Source organism: Rhagoletis pomonella, unplaced genomic scaffold (genome assembly GCF_013731165.1).
Source record: "Rhagoletis pomonella isolate Grant_MI unplaced genomic scaffold, Rhpom_1.0 Rhpom_scaffold_00004, whole genome shotgun sequence".
Lineage (NCBI taxonomy): Eukaryota > Metazoa > Arthropoda > Insecta > Diptera > Tephritidae > Rhagoletis > Rhagoletis pomonella.
Genome location: NW_023458558.1, coordinates 75,897,891 through 75,924,389, shown reverse-complemented (window position 1 = coordinate 75,924,389; position 26,499 = coordinate 75,897,891). Strand labels below are relative to the sequence as shown.

The following is a 26,499-nucleotide window of genomic DNA, read 5'->3' as shown; positions in this document are numbered from 1 at the left end:
TATTTGTATGTATGTATATTAATGTTAAGATTGAAACTTTGTTATGACATTGTTGTTTCCTTTCTGTAAAGATCAAGTAAAAAGTTTAATGTTCATCACTTGATAACAGTGTTACTATGTAAATGCATTTAAAATATATACACAGAAGTTATATATATATATATAACAGATACTGTAAAATTTGCCTACTTGTACTGTACTGCTACCACTTAAATGTAATATTTTTCTACTCTAAACGGCTTAAATGTCTCAAAAACGGTTTCGAAAGTTTAATGTCTATGAAAATTTAAAGTTATTTCGTACGTCAAAAACTAATGTGAAAAGGGTATAAATTTATTTTACAAGAGGAAATATCCTTCACTTGCTACCGTTGTCCATTCCTTTTGAGCTCTATAATTACAACTGAATGCCTTTGAATTAGCTACGGGTAACATGAGATGTTATTTGTTCATTAAAAATTAAGTTGTACTGTGTCGATGGTATCTACTTCCCCTTTAATGGAGAAACCACATTTTCGTGGTTTTTTCGTTTTTTTTTGTTTGTAGAAAATAAATAGGATCGATAATGTTTTTGTCTCGTGGAATCTGAATTCTTATTGCTTTACTCCTGATTGCAAAACACAATCATTTTGATTCTATCACAGTTTTTCCGTGACATTCTTTGAGTGAAAATAAATAAAACCTCAGACATGCTGGACTACGATTTTGTCCAGCGAAAATGAATATGCTGAAAAAGAAGGTTTAAATTCGTTCGATTTTGTATTTATATTCGTGAAACTTTTTTGTGTTGATAGAGCAATAACTACTTGTATGTAATACGCTGAGCTTTAATGCAAATAAAACAAAAGGAATGGATAATCTTAACCGTATTTCTATAACTATAAATATTACGAGTATCTCATGTCATTTCGCTCTTTACATAAATATATCTATAGGGTTAGCATTGGTGTTCCTAAACATAACTGCCTTGTAACTTCTTAATATTATGCTGAGAACGGTTTTTTTTTTTTTAATCTTAATTCAATTCCATTGAGCAGAGTGGCTTGAAAGACAAGAGTGACTATCGTTAGCTGCGACTCGTTGAGGTATTGCAATTTCTCAAATTGTTACTGAAAATTATAGTTACTGTTTTAGAAAAAATTTTGTTAATTCAAAAGTGGATGATGGTCGTAGTTTGGATTAGTCTGTGCTCCGATAAAAAAAATGCTTTAAAAACTTGGAGTTAGCGTTTATTGGCCATGAAACACATATGTATATATTAACCATTTTTCGCGTGGCTATTATTGCTAATTGAATATTTATTATATACAAGGCAGGAAGTCTCAAGATGAATTATATTTCGGGATGTATGTGCCTCTCCTTAAAATGCTAGTTTTTACTTAAAGACAATTTAACCAAATTATTCTCTTCCGTATCGTCTAAGCATACAACAAATTTGGTTCCCTATCTTTTTATAACCGTTTTTTTTTCCTGACGGTGTTATCCATTTCCTTCCATTCAAAGTACGCAAAAAAAAATTATTAAAAACCAATGGAATTTTTATAAACGAAACTTACACTTGCATTTTATCATACTAAAATCTAATGGGCTGTAAACTGCATTCCAAAATTTTCCCAACCTTTGCACGAAGTTTGAAACTTACTTGGCGTTTGTTGCATGGTTTATTTTAGATTTTTCTAATTTTGGTCACATGTGTAACTAAAGCGATTGTGTGGTTTTTAGCTAACAAATCCTCGTGCATAAGGGTATTATAACTTTGTTCGCATAATGGTTATATAACGGTATTTTTGAAAAATGTAAAAACCGATATTTTTGTAAATATTGGATCCAAATTGTCGAAATTTAGTATGTAAAGTAGAATTTTGGTACAAAACAAGATTAGTATGAAATTTTTGGAAAATGTGCGTGACCCCGTCCACTTATGATAAAATGCTGTATCTCAGTAGCCGCTTCACCAACCCTTCCCTTCTTTGAAAGGGGGCAATAACCACCGCCACCTCCCATATAACGAAAATTTACAGAAACACGAAAACTGCGATAAATCAGTAAGTATTGAAGGGAATTTATTCAAAATTGATTATTATATTAACCACTTAGCAGAAAATTTGATTATTGGAAATTTTTAGATAATGGCCGTGGCGCCGCCCACTTATGACCACAAATGTGTATCTTGGTAACCGATTTATCAATTTCTACCAAACTCGGTGCACGATTCGTGGAAAATTATTCAAATCGGACTAAAATTACACCCGCTTCCCGTATAACAGTAACTTTCATAAATACTAAAACTCCGATATTTCAAAAACCGACTACGCTAATTTACTCCAAGTTAATACTTACAACAATTTAGTCCAAGTTAATACTTACAGCAATCTCTCTTTACAATAAATAAGACTGTTATAGACTTTTAGGGATTGGGGAAACACCGCCTATTTTATGACTACAAAGGTGTACCTAGGTGTCTAGGTAACCGCTTTATAGATTTCTACCAAACTTGGTTCAATTATTTCATTAATTCTAACTCAGCATATTATCTCGAACGTTTGAAATCGGAGAAACATCCCTGCTTATCATGCAAAGGTAGTTTAGAGAAAGTTACGATATTTGATACCTGCGCCGGGTATATAAAATTTGGTTTCGTCCGAACTTATAATTCTTTACTTGTTTTGATTTGTATTTGTTTTTGTAATAATATTTTGGATCTCCTTGGTCCTAAATACACTCGAACAGTTCACTTATTCTTTGAGGAATTTAAATAATGTAAAGGGTTACAATCCATTTTTAAGTTGTTTGTCCTTCCTTAACGGTTGAAATTCGCAGCGCACACATCCAATGCCGGACATAGCTATTATCAATAGGGTACTCCAGAGTTTGCTTTTTTCATAACTGGGGCATAATTAGGCTGAAAAATTAGCCATGAAATTAATGTACACGACATCAGATGCAAATTAATCCCAAATTATAATGCATGCACGTAAATTTTCTCCTGGAGAATTTTTAGAGAGAAAATTGGAACTCGTATAATCCATATGGTTTGAATGACTTTTCTTTTTTATTCATTTTTGGTGGTGGAAATTTTTTAGACTGTCTGTGGAGCAAATACCCTTCTGCATAAACAACTTGCGTCCACGCAAACATCCAGTACGAAAATTGCATACCATTGCCTTAAATTTCGACTCGACTAGTGTATTAGAACAGAAAAACTTGGCAGCACTGTATATATGCGTTTGAGCTATGCTTAATTAATCTGTAAGAGATAAATAATAATGCAACATATCATGTACAAAACAAACTATCACCCAAGACTGGGATTAGACCGCCTCTTCTGCGGTTTTCAACCGGATTGAAAACGTTTGGGGAGTTCTCACCAGAATCTCTTATGAAGGAAACAAACAATTAAAACTTAGATTAGTTGAGAGCATGATGTGATAGAGTGACAAAACTTAGCTCGTCACTGTTGTGATTTCTAGTGCGCCGTAAAATGTGCCCCAAAAATTCGACTCTAAATGCTAGAAAAATATACAAAAACTTAAAAATTTTAGTTGTAGCGGCATATTGGTTGCAGGGGCAACAAAGGTTGCAGGCGCAGTAGAAATCACAGCAGGGATGAGCTAAGGTTTGTGACTTTGTTAGAATACGGCTGTTACTCTCAAAATTTAGGCAATTTTATGGTGCATTCAGGACTACGGAGATCCAAAACATTGCCAAAATGAATAAAATAAAATCAACTACAACTACAAACAAAAACAATAACACGATAACCCCAAAAAGTGCTGTAGTGATGTTTAAAAAAATTAGGGTAAATATTGTCCATCCATTGTGTTCATAACGGTTCTCATAAGATAGTGAACCAAATTTGTTGGTATTTGCTGTATGCTGAAAAAAAATTGTAGTAATTGCTAATTGCCTTTGAAATAGAAACTAGCGGTACGGAATTGGAAAAGAATTTACAAATTGATACAAAAATGTATGTATATTTCATAATGGAAAACCATTTCCCAATTTGGTATACAATTTTAGAGGTCACTTCGAAGCCAGTCTTACAGCCCGATTCTGTGCACTTGATAAACTGAAAATCTTTATAATTTGTCAATTTTTTATAATTTATCAAAAATTGGTATTCTAGCACAGAAATCAAAAGCTCATTTCTTGATAAATTATCAAGATTGGAAATGCTATTGACAAATTGAAATTTCATGTGAAATGTATAAATTTTGTATATTAGAATGTGAAGGAAGCTTTTACTTGATAAAAATCTTGATACATTTTTTGTTACAAAATATTTATCAAGAAAACACAGAATTGGGCGGTTAAATAATAAAATAAAATCTAAAGTAATATTCCACCACAGGGCATATTCAATTGATTATTGAACACGCAGATTATGTCTTTATATTTTTGTTTGAAGTAGTAGATGTTATAAGTGGAAGTGGAAGTTAATAAGATTCTATAAAATCCCTCCTGTAATGCAATAATTATAAAATAATATCGAACATATACATATGTACATAGATTCCTGAGTATTTGTGTACCTAAGCCAATGATAATGAAAACTAATACAAGAAACTACAGGTACATACTAGAGCTCCCGATATTCGATAAATCGAATACTCGCATTATTCGAATATGATGCTATTCGAATAGTAAAATTCGATTAGCTGTATTTAAATAATCGCCCACTATCGATCATTCGAATAATTGCTCATTGTCAATTATTCTAATAATAACTGGTGCGCGATTATTCGAATGTTGAAATAAGTATACACACTGCAAACCAAAGTTCCCAAGATCTAAACGAACTCTTTCGGAGAATATCATATCTTTAACGATTTTTTACGAATCTTCAAAGAAAATTATATGAAGTGGTTGACACGAACTCGTAAAGAAATTTCTGTACGGAAAATAAAGAAAATTCTGTAAAAATTCTGCAGGAAATTCTTCACATAGCAGAATTATTTTCACTGGTTTACCGATTTTCTTCCGAAATTTCGTAAAAGAATCGAAGTGTGCACAGTTTATTTCATTTTAGAAAATTCGGCAAAAAATCGGATGAACACACGTGTACACAATTAAGTAAATTGAAATGTACGAACATACGTGGTTTTTTTTTGAGAAGTCCCTTGAAGTGACCACAATGTAAAATATCGAATTTTTCGTTAGGTCTCCGGATATCAGATATTAACGAATTGCAACATGGGCCATTTTTTATTTTTTATCGAAATGATATTTTCATTTCCCAATACCAGACGCTCATACATACATGTGAAGTAACAATTTTTCTATTTATACGCACAAAATTATTTGTATAAGTTTTTAAATTTCCGTAATTCTGCTTTGTAAATTTCAAAGGCTTCTAAAAACGAACTAAAAAGTTCTACAGACAAATTTATACGTATTGAAAACTTGCTACTTCATATCGAGCCCTAACCGCCAAAATAACGTAAGCGACATGCTTTTAAAAATTTCCTGTTTGATGCAGAAATGCATCTATGTGCTCTAGGAATATTTCTGCATCGAAAATAAAAATTTGAAGAAAAAGTCTCTTACGTTCTTTTGGCGGTTAGGGCTCGATATTTATGAGCTCCTTGCATTGGGAAATGAAAATATCGTTTCGTAAGAATAAAAAAAATATATATGTATAAAATTGACCGCGAGAGGTTTCTTCATGGCTTCAAAATGTTATGGACTGAATAATGAAAGCTGCAACAAAGCTTGTGCAATATACATATTTCATTGATAACAAATTTCCTCCATTAGTACTTCCTTGTCACCACTCTGTTCCTTCTTAAGGACTTCTTTCACGTGATTGCTTAGCGAGGAAGTGGTAGGGTGGAAGCTAAGGACGGATCCAAAAATGGAACAAGTAACTTGCTTGCCATCACTGCCCTTTATAAAAAAAACTCCAGTGAACTTATTTTTCTTGCACTCATGTTCACAAAAAAAAAATAAATCTATACATAGTATAAAGGAAAGTCGAGATTATTTATTTTGGAACGAATTTCCGTCATCCCTTGTCAAGTTTGGTTTGCAGACAAACCGGTTTCGGCATTGTGCCATCTTCAGTGTCATTTTTCGTTCTGTCTGGTTCGAGTTTTTGTCCTTAATTTATGTTCATTTATCTTAGGCAATGTGATTTTCGTCGATGATTAATTATTAGAAATGCCATGGTGTCCTTTTTTATTTCAGAAGCAGGTAATAGGTTGGTAGGTTCGCTGTCTCGATATTAACATCCGTTATGTTGTCTCTGTATGGTTTTTGCCTGCAGGTAGGTAAAAGTCGGTGATTTTTGTCCTGGTGGTACTTTGTGGCGTGTTCGGAGTGTCCATGCCTGTTGTTTTGTTGTTATTTTTCCTTTTCTCGTAAATTAATTTTAAGGGTTCGAATATAACATCCGATGCGGTATTTGTTTGTTCGTTTATTATTTTGCCGTCGAATGTTTTTAGTTTGTATATTTCCATATTTTCTAGTACGTTTAGTCGTTGGCCTTTATGTTGTACATGCAGTAGTTTCGCTGACTTTCTTATTTGCGTTGGTGAACATTTGTTGTTAAACATGTGGCTAGCAAAATTTGACTCTGGTATTGCACTCGGTTTCTGTGTCTTTTTGTTATAGTCCCTTATATGTTCGGGAAATCTTGTTTTTATTTTCCGTCCTGTTTGACCTATATAACTATGCTGGCATTTGCAAGTTAGTTTATACACTCCTTGTTTATCCAATGGGTCTTCTCGATTTGTGGTGTTCCGTAGTATCCGTCCTACGTTGTTATTTGTTCTGAATGAAGTGCGAAGGTTGTGTTTCTGGAACGGCTTTGCTAGTTTGTACGTTGACTTTCCAGTATAGGTTAATACCGCCCAATTTGTGTCATTGATTTTTTCTTTGTTTGACCTTCTGTTTTTGTGCTCCCTTCGGATTTCCTCTAGCAGATCTCTCTTGTATCCGTTATTAGCCGCTATGGCATATATTGCGTTCAGTTCGTTTTTGTATCCTTCTTTTGTTAGTGGTATTTGCTCAATTCTATTGATAATTTGTCTAAAGGCGGCTTTTTTATGCTGATGAGGGTGGTTCGAAGTATTATGTATTATTGTATCTGTGGCTGTGGGCTTCCTAAAAATTTCATATTGCAGACTACTGGTGTTTTTATTTACTTTGATCGTCAGATCTAAGTAATTTAGCTTTCCTTCCATTTCTTGTTCCATTGTGAACGTTATGTTGCTGTGCTGTTTGTTGAGGTATTCCAATATCTGTTCTTCATTTTCCTTTGTTATAAGACATATGATGTCATCAACGTATCTGGCGTAGAACGTCGCTCCTAGTTGTGACATAAGATACTCCATGTACCTTTCTTCCAACTTCTGCATGAATACCTCCATAAGAATCGCCGATGTGGGGTTGCCCATGCCTAGCCCGTTTGTTTGCATGTATACGTTGTTATTAAATTTAAAGTAGTTTTGACGCAACGTCGTTCTGAGTGCGTTAGTTATCTCCACGGCGATTTCTCTGTTTCTTGTTTTTTCTGTCAGTATTTTGAATAGGATATCTATTGTTTCCGTTATGGGTATCGATGGGTATAGATTTTTTATGTCGAATGATACCAGCTTAGTATCCAACGTGATAACTGAGTCTTTTAATTTTTCAATCAATTCCGTTGTACTAGATATTGTGTTCTTATTGGGCAATCCAAGGTTATCCTTTTGTATAGTTTTTAAATATTTTGATAGTTTGTAGCTTGGGGCCGATTTGTGGTTTATGATTGGTCTCATAGGTGTGCCTGATTTGTGGATTTTAGGTAGTGCATTCATCGGAGGAGCTGATGGATTCATAGTTGTCAAAGTATGTATTTGGTTCGCATTTATTATTTTTGTAGATTTCTTTATAGTCTCTTTTATTGCGGCTTGGTATTCCTCAGTAGGATTCTTTACTAATTTCTTACAATTGGTTTCTTTGATAAGTTGTTTCGTTTTTTGTATGTACTCCTCTCTATTCATTAGTACAGTTGTGCTTCCTTTGTCAGCTTTGGTCGTGATTACGTTGTTATTTTTTAGTTTCTGTTTGAGACCTTTGATTATATTATTTTCGTTGCCCTGTTTTCTGTTTCTTTTGGCTTTGATTTCCTTTTCAATTAACTGTTTGCACATGTGTCTAGTGTGTTCCTGTTCCTCTTTCGGCAGCATAGATATGGCTATCTCCGCATCTACAATTGTCTGCTCGATTTCCTTTTTCTTATTATAATTCTGGATATTATGTTTGAGTCCCTTTTCTAAAAGTCGAAAGTCGAGGTTCTTTATACGCGGTAATCTTCAAAAGTACTGAACGGATTTTGATGAGATTTTCTCTAATATACTCTGTACCGACAGGAGAGTGACCTTTTTTGCTTAGAATTTAAATAGGGTTGCCACCTGTCTAAAAAACTATTAGATCCGCACCGTTTGTTGGATTGCAAAAGATGAGGTGTCAAATGAAAGGGGTTGGCCTCTAGAAAAGCACTAATGTTTTTTTTGAATAGGGTCGCCACCTGTTAATAAAATTACTATATTCAATCATAATAAGCGTAGGCATCAGTTCTGCACCGTCACTGTCAAACGAAAAGACTTAGCCTTTACATGAGCAATAATATCAAGAATGATAGAATACAAGATTGCGCCCATCAGAGAGGATTTTTGAGAATAACTTTTGTGTGATGCGAGAGATAAATGCCCAAACGTGAGCAAGAATGGAAGAAGAAGAAAAAATGTTGCAAGGAAAACATAAACAAGTTGCACAAGTGTGACGTCATACAAACAGCGATTCTGTCAAATTCACTGGGAGAGGAATAGCGGTACTGTGATGGGCGCAACCTCTATTTCTCTCAATCGTGCAATAATATAGTATTTTTCTGAGTAGGGTTGCCACCTCTTAAAAAGTTAAAAGATTTTAGCCGTTCGTTGGATTACAAAATGAGATACCAAATGAAAGGACCTGGCCTTCGCATGTTCAAAAGCTTTCGTTTTTGAATAGGGTTGCCACCTATTTAAAAATTACTATCTTCTATACATAGTATAAAGGAAAGTCGGGATATTTTGGCCACGCTAATCTGAAAAGCTACTGAACGGATTTATACGGAATTTTTTAATTATAATCTGTATTGATAGGAATATTATCTTTACTACCTTAAGTTCCTATAAGGTCTAAAAAGTTGTTAGATCCACATTGTTCGTTGGATTGCAAAAAATGAGGTGTCAAATAAAAGGGCTCGGCTTTTAGATGTTCAATAACGTATTACGTTTTGAGTAGGGTTGCCACTTTTTAAAAATTATAAAATCTCCGTTTGTTTGTGAAAACTGAGGCACCAAGTGAAAGGGTATGGTCTCTGCATGTGCAATAAGTTTTTATTTTTTGTTTGAGTGGGGTTGCCACCTTTTTAAAAATTATGTATGTATAATACGCGAGGGCATTTTTTTGTTCGTTAGATTTGGACAGTTCATTCGATTTAAAAAAATGAGGTGTCAAAGGAAAAGGCTTGACTTTCCGATTTGCAGTAAGGTTTTATTTTTCGAAGAGGGTTGCACCTGTGCGAAAAATAAAAAAAAATGTAGGCAGTTCGTCGGCTAGTAAATTTATAAATTGTAATTTTTTTGTTTGATATACATCTACTCCAGGGTACAATAATAACAGTATTGTCTTGCCAGTGAGCACATATTCCGATCTGCCTTATTTGAAAAGATCATTGTTGCTCACACTAAAAGGTTTACTGCTAGGGAAAAGAGATATTTCCATACCCCTTATACCATATATGGACAATTAATTTTATTAATTTACAAAAACCCCAAAAAAAAAAACATTTTCTTGGTATGCAGTTTTATAGCCCATTTTTAGTTTAATAATGTGTAAATTTCAAATGTCTAAAAATTCGCGTTGATTTTTTACATTTTTTTGCTGGCTGTCCTACGCAATTTTTTTCCTATAAAAAATGTAAATTTTTTTTAGCATGTAAAACATTGCGAATATTAACAAAAAAGAGCCGTACGGTACGCTCAATTTTGGGAGTAACAGTACATACATATCGTCGATGATACTGCAAAACGGTCTATGTCTATTAGTACCTTTGGCAATTAGATGGTCTCTTACTTGCACCGGAATGCATCTGCATATCGTTATACCCTAATAAATGAATTACAAAACTGTCTACCTTTGGCTGATGAAGATTAACTATTGCCGTAAGCGATCAGATACAGATAAAAGATCAATCAAGCACCAGAGATAATAAGTGACATAGAACGTTTTGCAGTACCACGTACGATATGTAATTATAAAGGCATCCACACATACATATGTACATATGTGCGACTCTGCCGTGCCGTGCCGGCCGAAATTACAACAATGCAGACCACAATTTTAAATTAACAGCCAGACACGCGATTTTGCTGCAACGATTTATTTGAACATTCACCATTCTTTTTCAGTCGTGCCGAAATCGCAGACTGCCGCGTTTTGAAAATGAAAGATTCCAATAGACGGATTTTACTAGATTGAAACATAAATGAACGTAAAAGAAGCAAAACATGTTTGATGTAGAAAAGTAATAATTTTATTTTTGTTGAAAAATATTTGTTGTTGGACTATAAATTGATACTGCGATAGAATCGCATAGATGTATCCGTATTTGCGTTTTCGAAGTAGTGAAGTCTGTACCAACAAAAATGGCGCGGATTCGTTCCAACAGAATCGCACAGGTGTGTGGATGCCTTAACGCTTGTTACAACGATCGAATGTTCGATTTTAAAAAGGTATCCAATTAATCGAAGCTTTGCGACTATTCGAATAATTGAATAGAATCAGTATTCGAATATTAACATTCGATTGGCAATCGTACAAATATTTGCCATTCGAACGTTCGAATAATCGAATTATTCGAATAAGTTCAAGAGCTCTAGTACATACATATATAAGTACAAGTATATAAATTGTCCAACTAACCAAATATTTTGAAAATATAAAAATCTGTATAAAGGTGTCCTTTCCTTTAAGGCAGGGTAATGCATATATGCACTATATATACATACGTTTTACAATTAGTCGTATTATTCTGTTGGTAAATGAGTATTGATGAATATGAACATTTTTTATGTGAATCAAAAACCGAAATTGAACAATAATAAAAACAATATCTTCTCGAATATAAAAATAAGAGATTTTTTAAAGTGTTTTTGGAATCGAAATGAGTTTCAGTTTTTTTTTCTACTCTGAGTTTGTATTTGGGAGAATAAAGGAAAGTTGATTAGGTAATTGAGCGTATCTTTTTGATGCTTTTTAAGTCTGAATAATTAAATCATAAAATTCCTTTTTGTTTTTTTGTGTGTGTTAGAAATTGTTTTAATGCTCATTTTTCATCAGACCTCCATACTGCCTTACTGTTTGTGAACTTTTTAAAATGTCCTTTCTTTTGAATTCAACTTCTTCTCTCTGCAACATGCGATTCAGAAACTATTTTTGTTTTCCAAAGTGCTAATCAAAAGTGTTTGCTAATTATAACCATTAAAAACTCACTATTAGAGCTTTTCACTGTCTTTCACTTTTTAAATATCATTGTAAGTAAATCACTCACACTATCTCACATAACACATCAAGGTAATCCAGCTACATATGTACCTGAAAAAAAAAAACACTTCAAGGTAATCCAGCTACATATGTACCTGAAAAACCCAGCATTGTCAAAGCACTCGTTTATTTAAGTTTCACAAACACCAAAAGCACAATTAGCACATATTCATATCACTTTTATAAACGCGCTTCAGTAAATGTTCTATCGCTTAAACATAATTTTAGACACTGAAACTAAAATAAATAAATATTTTCCATGGACATAATTTTTATGCTCATAATGAACTTCAACAGAGGCGTATTCCAACTCCACCCATACAGAGGGCAAGAACCGTAACGAAACGTCAGGACTCCTCTTATAAAAACAAAGAGATCGTAAAAAGTGAGTCAGCTCAGCGTGAGGATGAGCGCACTCTTTTGTCACTTAAATTAAAGAAAGCTGAACCTGTCTATATAATTGACGATGAAGACGAAGGAGAGGGCGAGGGCGAGGGGGGTCATGGCGAAGATCAGTTTGAATATTCTAAAGATGAATATGATTATGACGATGTAAACGATACGTTTTCTCCGAATACCTCAGCTGACCAGGGTGACACAGATTCGGACTACTTTGAGCGGCCACGACCTTCACCACGTTACACCAGCGATTCTGAAAATGACTACCGTCCTTATCGCCCCAGCCGCGAAGGTTTAGACTACATTTCCGGTCGTAGTACACCAGACCTGACAAGTTCTACGTACGGTGGGCACCGAAAATCTGTAAGTTTCGATCTAAGTGGGGATGAACGGTCCAAATCCGACTACGAACGCTCACGTACTCCCGATGGTTATTCACGTTATTACGATTCGGAACAAGAATATGGTAGTTCACGTGTCCGCATGCCGCGGAAAGGCATATTGCGCTCGGCGAGTCCATCGTCGTCCAACAATTCGACACTAGAGCGCAGCAGGCGCCCCGAAAAACTGCCTCCGATATTGCCCACAGTGGCGCGTATCAAAGAAATAGACTCGCCCACACTTCAACACGTTCGCTCGTCTTCTCCTTTAACTGGTGGGGAATCAAAAAGTAGCGGCTATCGAAGTCCACCACCGCAGCCTGAAAGAGTGCCGGTGTATACTGAAATCGAACGAGATAATCCCTTCCGTGAAGCATTCCTCGATAAATCTAAGACTGATGAGTACACTGAGTTGGCTAAAGCCATGTCTAAATCACCTTCAGCTCTTAAATCTCCACGTGAACAATTCTTCTTTGGCTCGAAGTCAACAGAAAATTTGTTGTCATCCGAGCGTTCACCTTCAAGTGGACGCAGTACTCCTAGTACTGTGGTTAGCGCACATTCAAAATCCACTGAGGATCTTATATCAAATTCAACGGGTGCCAAACCAAAGAGGATACCACCTCCTATAATGCCGAAGCCAAAAACGAAAAAAGCTGAGCTAGTTCATAATGTGGCGCTGGATGCTTTCCAAAAAGCCGATGTTGGTCACGGCGATTTTACGGTTTTCGAACATGATCCCACCACAAACACAATTCATGAAGTGAGATCGCCACCACCTCCGACAACGCCAACGGTTCCATTAACACCAACTAGTGGCAACATAGCAAAGCTTCCAGTGCGTATAAAAACTCCACGCAGCCCGTCGCGTCCTCGCGAAAGCCCGCCTCCCCCACCCATCAATTATGCTACAATGCCAAAGCCAACTTCGCCAGGTGTAAAAGTGAAAAGTAGTGAGGAAGCGTTTTACGTAGAGGTCTTACCACCTCTTCAACCACCACCTGATGACGAATTACCACCTTCACAGCGCCGCCCCTCGGAGTTCATACATGAAAATTCGCCCGATCACATTCTGGTTACTGAAGAAGAGCACCGTACAATCATGTTGCATGAGAATGAAATTCGCAATCAGTTACGTAACGTGGGTAAAAAGTCGCAAATCCCAGAGTTGGGTGCACCACACGAAGATGCGCCGCCAGTTCCACATTATGCAAGCATCAAACACTCGGTAAATCCATATATTCATAGTTCAGATGACAATTTAGATTCTTTACCACTTCCCCCACCACCCGAACACCTGCTTTCCTTTATGGCTCAGAATTCCGGTTGTGAAAGTAGTTCCTATTGCGATAGCGATTCTTCAACTATTAACATTGCTTCTCCTATTTCTTCTATTGTTTCTTTAAATGCAACCATGCAGCCCAGGTGGGATCTCTTGTCATCAACAGCGGCAATAAAGGCAGGCATTCCATCCAATAGTTCACTCTCCCCCACACAAATATTCCCCTCAGCGCAAATACTTCCAGTTCAGTACACAAGCCTTCCACAACCCCAACAGCCAAATACCACTCAAGTCCTAACTGGTCACTTGATCCCTACGAGTAAAAACAACGTCTCTAATTCCCAACAGAACCAATCGCTATTTACTGTAGGCGGCCTTGTATTGCTTCCACAAGCACAGTTCTCTGCAACAACGTCGCAGGCGTCACCATCGTCGTCATCATCGTTGGTTAGTACGCCTATTTTCTTGGCCAGCAGTGGTACAGCGGCTGTCACTGCCGGCTTATATATGAAGCCTCAACAACAGATGCAGCAACAGGCACCACATATTCACCTGCAACAGCGTACAGTCCTGGTGAGTGAATCGACAACCCAACCAACACAAGAACCATTTGTTTCGAATAGCGCCACAGACAGCCATACAAACAACATTGTCAACACTTTATCAGCGACTAAAGCCACTGCCACTCCAGACGCCTTCACAAGCAGATATAGTTCAAAACCAACATTAGCCACAACAGTCACTTCCCCCGTATCATCAACAGCTATATTTTCTTCCGAATCCCATTCCTCTAACAGCAACTCTACAGCATATACAATTAAAACCGCCAGTGCCACAACAAAACCCGGACGGTCAATGGAAATACCAGTTGCTAAAATTACCTCTCCTACACCGTCGTACACCTCAATGCAATTTCCTACAATATCCGAAATAGTTGCGCAGAACTCAGCTGTGCCTATTCCCTCTTCCGGACGCCCTCTTCACATCAGCAGCGGTGATTATCAAAATACAGTACACTCATTAGATCTGTCCACCTCCACTTTGGCGTCAGTTGAATCAGAGTCGACTTCGTCGTTGCAGCGCACCGTGAATGCGGCCTCTTATTACGAGACGGCCGAAGAAATCTACTCCACCATAGAAGAGGAAGCCATCTACAGCAACACCTCATTTTTCGACTCGCGACGTAGTAGCGATACCTCCGTGAATTGTCGTTCTTCAACGTCACCCCCACCACCACCATTACCTCCCAAGCGGCCGCTAAAGCCAACTCATTTGAAATTGCGCACGGCTCCTCCACCGCCAGCCAGCGCGCGTCCATTAAATTTGCGTTCACAATCCCAACCACAATTGTACTTGACATCATCACCGATGTCTAGACCAAAGTTTGCTGGTGTTCTACTATCCGGTGCAATGTCACCACCCACTGGGAAGGAGACGACAGTGTGATTGTGATGGTTTGGGGGAGTACTGTCAAAACTGGTGCAGTGAGGCGGTAAATGTTGAGGGATTCTTAGCAAATTTAACTTTTGCTTTGTCTTCATTCCTTTCGATTCGAAGGCCACCTGTAACATAGTTCGTTTGGTCACTACACAGTTGGCGTGAAAATGTTGGGCATTTAAATAGCTTACATTCGAGTCAGATTTGTAGCTTATACTCCATCGCTTGCCAACTCACGCGCTAGACGCCTCGAACTGCTATTGGCGAATCTGCGTTTGCCTTTGTCGTATTATCCCTCAGTGAGGGTGGTGTTTTTGTAGCTTTGGGTAACCAAAATTGTGTAGATACTTATTTTCTGTGTTGACTTAAGTTCAAACCTTTAATTTGCTTTGTTTGAAATGCAGCCTTTTGAAAAAGCTTAGATTGGTAGTTTACTGAATGCATCTATATTTACAAAGCATACATATATCACTGTAGGTCCACGGGCTTAACATATCGTCGTTTAAAGTACAAAACCGCGTATCGTCATTCTGCAAAACCGCGTAACTGACATTGGCTGCCAAAAATTGGATTTGCTCAACAAGCTCTTGGCTCAATCCTTATTCATTCTTCCTGAAATATACTAGCCAGAAATGCGATTTCTTTATAAAAAAGAAAAGAAAGAAAATAATTTCTACAAGTTCACATACGCGGTTTTGCATTTTGCTGATACGCGGTTTTGCATTTTGTTGATACGCGGTTTTCCACTTTAAACGACGATATGTATTTATTTGTTGTAATTTTTGATTGAAAACTGTGAACTCTGTTTGTGGCGTTGTAAATGTATGCAGGAATAAATTTTCTAAAGCATTGCATTTATGTACATGCATTGAGCTACATAAAACTTTCATTCAATCCAAATAAATTCATCTCTCTGTTCTAATCCCATGTTTTTATAATAAATTTATTATTAAAATATTAAAGAAGGAAAATAAGCTGTGTAGGTACAGCCTTAACTATGAAGTCTCGTTTTCAGTCTAGAAGTCTACACAGCGCCCGGTACCGGGAAAAAAGTGCTACAACAGATAAGAATTGTGCTTTAATTCGGTTCTTGCTTTTGTAGGCTTAAGAATTTCAACTCCATAGCTTATTAAAAAAATCTACATCGTGTCACAAAGACTAGTAAACAGTTTATGGACCAGTTCTGGTTTGCTCTTATTTAAAGTTAAGATTCGGGCTAAAATTTTTCTGTTCTTATTGTAACAATCTTTAGGCTATCTGTCTTTTGTGATTAATACATAATTTTAAAACAAAAGCGTCATCCTTGCACTATTAATATATGTATATACTAAAAATAGTTTGAATTGTGAGATAAACTATATATACATTTTGCATCCAATTAAAAATAGCAGCATAGGAACTTTTAATAGTCCGTAAGCCAAAAAATACCTACCTAAACATAGTGCTCGGTTTTACTTATAATAGTTTTTGACAACTTTTTACTTAATCTTATTTAGATCCCAAATGTAGCTATAAGCTTCGACAAATTCGCCTCTAATATTATTGTAATAAACATCAATTATATTTCGTTATCTAGATTTGTTTTATTTTGTGTCGTCTTATTTGTGTAATTTTCCATCAAAACAAATTCAAATATTTCTCGTTAAGGCTCGGAATGCAAACAAGTTTTTCAAAAAAATGGGAAGCTTATACATAATGGTTGTTTCTATAAGCCTAACGAGATTGCAATAGATATACATATATACATAGATATGTCAAAAATATGTGTATCAAAATGTGCAGAATAAAAATAGAAATCGATTAATCCATGTCTGTCTATGCGTCCATCTTCTCGTTCGTTCTCCCGACTTAATTAGGTTTTCGGCGAAGGTCGGTCGTGAGTGAAATGGGCCATGTACAAATAATAAAGGATAAAAAATAACCCCATTTATGACTCAATTGTCTTATCTTGGTCTGATTTTACAAAAAAATTATATTCACATGACAATAATACGACTATGTTGAATAAGGTTTTATCAATTAATTAACTTGGAATTGTTACACCGTGTGACAGTAAATGAATGAATATATTCGCGAAAATATGGGTAAAATATTGTAAAACCTCGTTTTTAATTTTTCACTCTGACGTCAGGATTTTTTAAGGACTTTGAAATTTAAAAAAATAAGATTAATTAAAAAAATTATTAAAGAATTTCAGTGCAATGTAGAATAACAATGTGGGTTCATAAAAGAGAAAATCCTGCAGAATTAAAAAATAAAAAAATTGTTGGTTGCATATGGACGAATGGGTATGGAAACTTTCCTTCTAAAATTTTATCCTTGAATATCCTTGAAAATTTGCAATATTTGTTTTTGAAAAAATTATATATTAAGGACTAATATACACACGACCACATCCTCAAATTTTGTCGTCCTAACTTTAATAACTTAAAAAATAAAATTGACTGAAAGCGAACTTTCAATACTTATTTGTCCTTGTAAACCAAAAAACTTTAAGGTTTTTCAATTCGGCTGAATGAAATGAGAAACATTTTGTACCTTTATTGTTATTGTACATTTCACTGATTTTTTAAAATAATTTTTGAATTAATCATATCTTTAAAATTTTAAAGTCCTTAAAAAAATCCTGACGCCGGTATATTAATTGTTCGCGTGCATTTTTGATTTTTTGTTTTTGACGCGTGGTGTTATTGGTATCTCGAAATAACGGAATCAGTTTGTACGTATTCATAGGAGCTAGAATCTAATGGAAAATTTTCGGAAGCAAAAATATACTTCAGCAACAATTAATCCTATATTTGTTTGCGATGTTTTGCTAAAATTTTAAAATTAACTCACGACTCTTGAATAAAGAGTATGGTTTCTCTTTCGATTTTTTTTTGTAAACTAGAAACTCCAGCACTCTGGTATTTTAAGAGCTAAAGATATATTTAAAACACTGATCAAGAAGGTACATTAAATTGAGGTACCGAATCAAATGCTCAAAAGAGTTAACAAAGCAATTTACAAAAAAAAAAACTTTTTTTTTTAACTTTTATGTTTTGTTAAATATAATGTAAACAGTTTATGGTATTCTTTTAATTTATCGTTTTTTGTTATTTATGAATTTGTTCAATAAAAAAATCAAAATAAAAACTTAATTTTTGAATAGGTCGATTTTAGGCAGATTTTTATTCGGAAATTTAAAGTTTTTCGAGAAGAAGATCTGGCAACACTGCACTCAACCAATCGAAGATGCTTTCATACATGGAGATACAATTTTTCTTAAACCAAATCAGACACAAGGAAATCGAGACTTGTGTTTGAACTTAGAAAGCGAATTCTTATTATCAAGAAAATATAATTTGAAAGTAAACAAGAATATACATATCTTCTAGATTTAGTCTTGATATACATTTAACTAAATAAGAAAACGTTTGTACAAATCAAGGAAATTTTTTCTTGAAAATTATTTAATAAATTATTTCATCCTCCGGGAAAGGAATACGTATGTCATTTTGCTCGAGGCGCTCAAACAGTCGCCATGGCCGACAGAGAAAATCTCTGTAGTACCTGTCGAGAGATTCGAGTTCGCGTTCTAGAGCACGGGTTCAAGCCCGGCCCTTCGGCAGGCAATGGTAAACCTCGAAGTGTATTTCCGCCATGAATTTCTCATAAAAATGCAATCGCCGTCCGGAGTCGGCGTAAAACTGTAGGTCCCTCCCATTTGTGTAACATCATCAAGGCGCAGGCCACAAATCGGAGGAAAACCTCGGCCAAACATTTACATATGTGTAAACGCCAATCTATTATTATTATTTTAAAAAGAAAAAAAAAAACATGTAAATTATTTTTTATGGTAGTTGAGTTTATCCTTAGCTTATATTATTAAGTTATTTGCTTTAACTCATGCATTTTCCTCTTTAAAATGCGCATAAGCAGCCGAAGAAATTCACGAAATTTTTGGAATTAACTCGGATCCGGGAAATTTTCGATGACAACACTGGTAAAAACGGCCAGCTGTTGTCTATTGTACAAGTAAGCAAATAAAGTAGGCGAGCTCGGTGTCCGCGGTAGCCGAGTGGTGAGAGTTGCGCGCTACAAGCCTGTAGCTGGCAGGTTCGATTCTCGGTTGGAGCGATTGCGAATATATGATTGTCTATATGACATTTTTATACCCGAGCGCACTTGTGCACAAGGGTATTATAACTTTGTTCACATAACGGTTGTTTGTAACAGGCAAAACGAATCGAGATAGATATAGACAAATGTATAATAAACAGGGAACGGATTTTTAGGACCTAAAAACCTTTAAAAAATGCAAAATAAAGTAACGAAATAGGCTGGAAAAGGCAAAATAAGGTATTGCAAAAAAGGCAAAACAAAATAGCGAAAAAGGCAGGAAAAGGCAAAAAAGAGGTATTGCAAAAAAGCAAAATAAGGCACTAAAAAAAAGACAGAAAATACAAAGAACAATCAAAAAATATATTTATTTTAGAAATGTTTATATTACAAGTAAAAAGAGAAAAACTATGAACTAGTTTCATTATATGAAAAAATTTTACTTTGAATCTTTGACTATTTTATCCTTTCGAGTTTCTAACTCATAAAACTTTAATCTGTATAGTTGAACCACAAGCTGCATTTTGAAGTTTTCTGGCAGCATTTTCATTCGATTTTCGTGAAGAAAAGCCTTGAATGTACTAAATGTGCGCTCGACGTAAGTTGATACAAGTGGAGCCCAATTTAAATATGGAACGTTTGAAACGTTCATATTATCAGGAATAAGGGCGTTTTCCTCGCCCTTTACAATTTTATCCACACCCCTTATTGTCTTCGAGCCTACGTTAGCTGAGAAAACGGCTTTGAATTTTTTCAACACCAATTTGGCAAGAGGTCCCTGCCCTTCTATAAGCCGCATGTGTATACATCAAATGTATATATATCAGGGAAAGCTAAATCGTGGGCATTCTTAATCGAATATACTCAATCTCTTTAGTAGAAAAAAAGGCAATTTCCATAAAATCCGTTCCCTGATAATAAATGATCAGGATGAAAAGAGAAATCGATTAAGCGGTGACTGTCTGTCCGTCCGTCCGTCCATCCGTCCGTCCGTCTGTGCACACGATAACTCGAGTAAAAATTAAGATATCTTAACGAAACTTGGTACGTGTACTTCTTTCGGGCGTAGGACGGATGGTATTGAAAATGGGCAAAATCGGACAATAACCACGCCTACCTCCCACATAACGGTAATTTTCAGAAATACGAAAACTGCGATAGTTTAGTAACTACTGAAGATTATTCACTCAAAACTGATATTTACAATGATTTTTAGACGAAAAATAAGAATATTATAAATTTTTGAAAAAATGGGTGTAGCCACGCCCACTTACATGTGTATATCTTGGCAACCGCTACCCCGATTTCTTCCAAATTTTGTACAGTTGTTGGCCTTGGTACAGCATACCAAATATATAAGGGTAATTTAGAGAAATACGAAATCTTTGATAAATCAGTAAATATTAAAGCTAATTTATTCAAAATTGACGCTTGCAACAATTCTTAACCAAGAAATACGCTTATGATAAAATTTTGGAAAATGGGCGTGGCACCGCCCACTTATGCTCACATATATGTATCTCGGTAACCGTTCTACCAATTTGTAGCAAACTCGGTATGGTTATTGTGGTTGGCACATAAAGGCAAAGCGTTGAAAATTATTGAAATCGGACTAAAATTACGGCTTTTCATATAACTTCAATATTTCGAAATTTAAGGACCTAATTTACTCAAAATTGATACATCCCTGCTTACCATGTAGCGGTAGCTTTCGGAAAGGTGGAAAACATATATTTAATATTTGCGCCGGTATTACTGTTCGGTTCCACCCGAATTTAGACTTTCTTACTTGTTATTTTACTATTAGTTAGTTTAAATTTTTAGAGTTGAATTTCATTAAAAAGTCAACAACAGCAAACTAAAAGCAACGTTAAAAATATGGAACCTATAAAAAAAGTAATAAAAATGAAATAAATGAAAATTCTACTGGCCGTGGGACTCGAACCCACGAACCTGCGGCTCGTTAATCCGCAATGCTGTCGTCTGTCAGGGCAAAATTATATGCACAATTGTGTGCTAATTTATCTGCATAAGCAGATGGACATGTCTCGCGTTTTACTCTAACCACCTTCACGCGACGCCACAGCCGACATTTATCAGGAAAGCAATTAACTGCGTTTTAGTTTTTTCTTTGACAATTCAAAGACAGAAATCGCTTTATTTGCCCATGTACATACAAATATGATATTGCCAAATGTATAAGTTTCTTAGAGAATAAAATAAGACATTTCTGACTTCATTTAAGAAAGCATTTCTTGTTTATTTTCAAATTCATTTCTGCCATGTTTGGTTTTTGTTTTCAACAGTTCAATTCTGTGGAAATCGTGGCGGGTGTTTGTATATATGTTAGAGCTCTAGATACCCGGGTATCGAGCAATGCGAGTAGCTCGATACTCGCTCGAAACTCGTTCATTGCTCAACTGCTCAAATGTTTGTTCAAAATTTTCGAGTTTTTGAACAATTTCATAAACAAAAGAAAATTTGTAAATTGTATTTGTCAGCAGCTGCTTTCTAATTCATGTTAAATAAATTATATTATTAAATACCAATATAACAATCTTTGCATTATATATCAATAATTTGAAAAATTTAAAAAGTTGCTACCAAAAATGTCAACATAATAAAAACAAACATTGCTCAAATTACTCGAAAAAACTCGAATTGCTCGAGCTCATGCTCGAAAATTTTCGAGTAATGAGCATTGAACAAGTGTGCGAGTACTCGCTGCTCATATACCCGGGCTGTTTGAAAATGTGCGAACAAAATCGAGAGCTCTAAAATATGTACTTGTATAAGTTTCTTATTCGCCTGCCACACATTCTCAGATAATAGGCTTAAGAAAGTATTTTCTAATTGTTTTTCTGCTGTGTTTTGTTTTTGTTTTCAAAATTTCAGTAGATTAACAAATAAATTTCCCAGCATGAAAAAGTTATTTTCTTAAATGTAGTAAATTTGAAATATTATTTTCTTATTTATTATAATATTTTTTCCAACGGTATTTTGCAACAGGTTTTGTTGTTGTTTGTAAACAAGAAACCCGTTTCGTATTTTCAGTAGTGTTTTCCTTAAATTCAGTAGACAATAAACCTAATTTGAATATTTCATGAATTACTTACTATTTCGCGACCAAGTAAATTTGCATTTATCCGACTTGGATTAAAAAACTTCTCTCCGTGTATCTCACTTTTAGCGCCTTGTGGCACAACCATTTTGTATCCAGTGTAATTTTGTTTTAAGTGGTTTTTGATAAGTAGCTTTTCTCTGGTAATAATTAAAAGCTTTAACAATTCGTGCCGCTTCAGCAAACAAGATCTGCTGAAATCATGTTTTTGATTGACATTTTAAACAGGGTAGCTCGAATGCTTCAAAAATTGTAAAAATATTAAATTGCTGCTGTTTGACTAAAGTTTATTTGCATGCGTGACAATGCATGCTTGCTTGATTTGACCTCGACTCACGTTACTCACGCTCACGAATCAGTTTGTAAAATTTTCTCACGCTCAGCATTGACCAACGGAACGGTTGCTCTGATGGAACGGTTCTTTCGAAAAAACAGTCGTTTCATCCAAGGGGAATGTTTCAAGTATCTGAGTACGTTGACTATTAAAAACTTGAAACTTTACGATCACAATGTCAGATGTCACATTTCAATATTTTAACACTTAAGCAGCAACCTTCGTATAGATTTTTACAGCTTGCATTTAATTAAATGCAAATGAGAAACTGTGGCAATGTGTAGGAAACTTGAGTATGGTATGCTGTGCAGCACGCAAGATAGCACTCGATTCTTGTGGATTTGCCATTTGATTTTATTTAAGAAACAAACCCAGTAAAAAAAAACTACCATATGGCCAAATTCTAAATATGAAAATGAAAACAACCAATTTTGGTTAAATATATGTAGCCTAGTGTATAGAACTGTATCTGAATATGGTGGGGTATAATAGATTTTCCTATTTTGAGGTTCCTACCAAGTGCGTTGGACAGCAGTTGGTAGTTATGCTTCTTTAATTTTACTACTTTCAATAGTATATAGCTTCTTTAAAATATTTATTTTAGACGCGCTAGCTATTGAAATTGTTCTTTACTTTTGCGATCTGCCTTAAGATCAGCCTATAAACTCCTACATATCTACGGATTTTGATATTCACTACATCTCCAAGCATAAGCAGGAAAAGTGTCGTAATTATTAGTCAAATTATATAATTAGTCAATTATAACTCAAAAATAAATAAAATTATAGTTTAAAAAACTAGAACCTCCCTATTATAATTGCCATTCGTACGGTCATCAAGTATGTAACTTGAGAATAGAAATCGCTACATCTTTTAGACGCATCAATATTACATAGTTACATCCCGAGCTAATAAAAGGAAGGTAAAAACACCGGAGGCTATGAATGAATACATGAAGGTTGGCTACAAAATATGATTACAAACGATTTTAGTGGAATTGACTAATGATAGTACTCCAGCGTTAATTTTACTAAAACCTTTTGCTATTCAAATAAGCATCGTTAACTTTAAATCTTTACGCATTCTAGCGATTTTTGTATGTTGAAAATGTTTAAACATTTTTAATGCATTTCGTTAGGCAAAAGTTGTACCATTATAAGTACGGTGCCCACATTCGTGTGGACAAAAATCTAAGACATCGAATCCGAAAATACAATTTTGTTTTTAGAAAAAATGATAACATATTTGAATACAGTTTTATTTAAGACAAAACAAAGAGAAAAAATCTTGAAAAATGATCGAAAAAATGTAAACACAAAATATATTCGGTGGAGAGAATGGAAATAGGGAAAACAAATTTTATTTACTATCTAAAAAAACACGTCAATCAAAATTTCAAAATTTGTAGAACATTTACAAAAATTCGACGAATTTTTAAGATTAAGATTTTAATTTTTAAATGTTGACTAAAATTCTAAACATTTTCAATTCGATTTTTAGAATTTGTTTGAGCATTGTATCCCATAAATGTTTAGTACAACAAAATGCAAGTTCGAAGTAGCTTGGATTTAGCGCTTATATTTGACAATTTTTTGTTCGCGCATTTTCTTCCATACAAAGTATGCTCGATTTTTTTTTTGTTTGGAAAAAATGAGCAACACCTTTCACTTACAAAATTTACCAATAATCAATGGTAAGCCCTAGATAATTAAAATTTGGACTATTTTGAATGGGCTACAAAACTGCTTATTCAGAATGTTTCTAAAAAATCGAATTAAAAAGCTCAATATTTTGATAAAAATTTGTGGAATTTTGCTAATTTTTGTACAGAGTTTGATTTACATGGTTTTTGTTACCAAAGAATAAATGTCTCTTCTTTATTAATATTTTTGCCACTGCATCTTATGTTTTTCATATCCATGAATTTTTCACGGAATTAGCAATAATTTTTATTTCCTTTTTGGTTGTTGTTGTTTCCGACAGGGTGGGTGTATGATGTATTATGGAACGAATTTCCGTCATCCCTTGTCAAATTTGGTTTGGAGACAAACGTGTACAACATAAAGGACAAAGATTGAATTTATTAGAAAATATGGAAATATATAAACAGAAGACCTTCAAAGGACAAATAATAAATGAGCAAATAAATACTGCATCGGACGTACTGTTTGAACCTCTAAAACTACTGTACAAGAAGAAGAATGACAACAACAAAATATTAAGGACAGATATGGAAGGGAATACACCGACTGCAAAAACAAAAGGGGTAAAAATCACGGACTTCTACCTGCCGTCAAAAACGAGCCAAAACAATTCATCTACCTATTGAGTACCGCAAACACTGCAAAACTAAAAAGACGTACCTAACAAAAGAAAGAGGTAGTTAACAAGGAGTATAAATACGAGCAGCCAACAAAAATTATGCAGAACGAAAAATGACACTGAAGATGGCACAACGCCGAAACCGGTTTGTCTCCAAACCAAATTTGACAAGGGATGACGGAAATTCGTTCCATAATAAATAATTTTTATAACTTCACTCAAGCTAGAATTGTTTCGTTGAAAATAAAAACAAAACAAAACCTGACAAATATCTATAAAAACCTTAAAAAAAAAATATTTACAAGAATGATATAAGCACGTGACTAGCACTATAAAATAATTAAAATTGTTGTGTTAGGAGAAACCAATGAATGAAATGAAAAAGGAAAATATAGCGAGAGTACTAGTTTGACTGAATAAAACATAACCAGACATCATAGAAACTGAGGATGCGGGCTATGTTTTTGACTCCACTATATTCTATGTTCTTTGTTATAACGAAAGTGCTGCCACGTTTGAACAAAAAATTGTTTTTTGACCAGAGTACAGGAAGACTCTTGTTAAATTAAAAAAGAAAACATTGAAAATCGGTATATAATCAATACAAATATGAAAAATTGAGACACTTCCACATCCCGACTTTTGAGAAATATTCAGCGGCACAATTTTCTCAAAATCGGTACTGTCCCGCCAAAAATGGTACGAATGGTCACCGTAATTATAATGTTTGAACTTGATGCTTCTAGCCCTTTATTTGGTTACTTAATATACATGTATGCGATGGAATTAACTATTCGACAGATTTGAAAAATTAAAAAAAAAAAATTCGACGTGATCGAGATCAAAAATTAGCTAAGTATTAAGCTTGCAAAAGTTCCATAAAACGTTATAGTGATACGGTATCTTCGCACAGAAAGAGAGAAATAGTTTGTAGAAAAGCTCCGAGTGACTTAAACTTATAGATATTTCAAGCGCATCTCCGTTCCGAAATTCAGAGTATTTCAGAAGTTACAGCTGTTAAAAGTGGGAGTGACAGAAAGACGTTACTTTTTATTCCTGAGCGTACATGTGTACAAAGGCATTATAACTTTGTTCGAATAACGGTTGTTTGTGACCTCCAAAACGAATCGAGATAGATAAAGACAAATGTATACATAAATGCTCAAAATGAAAAGAGAAATCGATTAAGCCATCTCTTGTCTGTTCGTCCAACCGTCCGTCCGTGTACACGATAACTCGTTGAGATAGGTTGCCCTTTATCCAGAGTACATTGGTATTCAAATGGGCAAAACGATTTTTCCTCAAATGCTGGATCCAAATTGTCGAAATCTGGAATGTGAAATAGAATCTTGACATAAATAAGACAGATTTGAAATATATCTCTGTAGTCCCTTTAAAGTTAGCGAAAAATAAGAAACAAATTTTTGTAATTTTCAGACGATGCCCTATTGAGAAATCTCGTACACCACCAGCGAGGACCTTGAAAAGAGGGGTCTAATGGATAGCCATTTTATGTTTTTTGTATGAAACAATTTTATTTAGGTTTTTAT

The 26,499-nt window shown here is 34.8% G+C and overlaps 1 protein-coding gene across 1 annotated transcript in view; it reads left to right on the top strand.

The window, feature by feature from the left end:
* The window catches only part of LOC118738082, a gene marked incomplete at its 5' end in the record, with an annotated part of 312,005 nt that overhangs the window by 197,293 nt on the left and 88,213 nt on the right, over nt 1-26,499 (top strand). Inside the window, 1 exon segment of the mRNA XM_036469005.1 lies at nt 11,871-13,580. Within this exon segment, the coding sequence (XP_036324898.1) occupies nt 11,871-13,580 (1,710 nt within the window).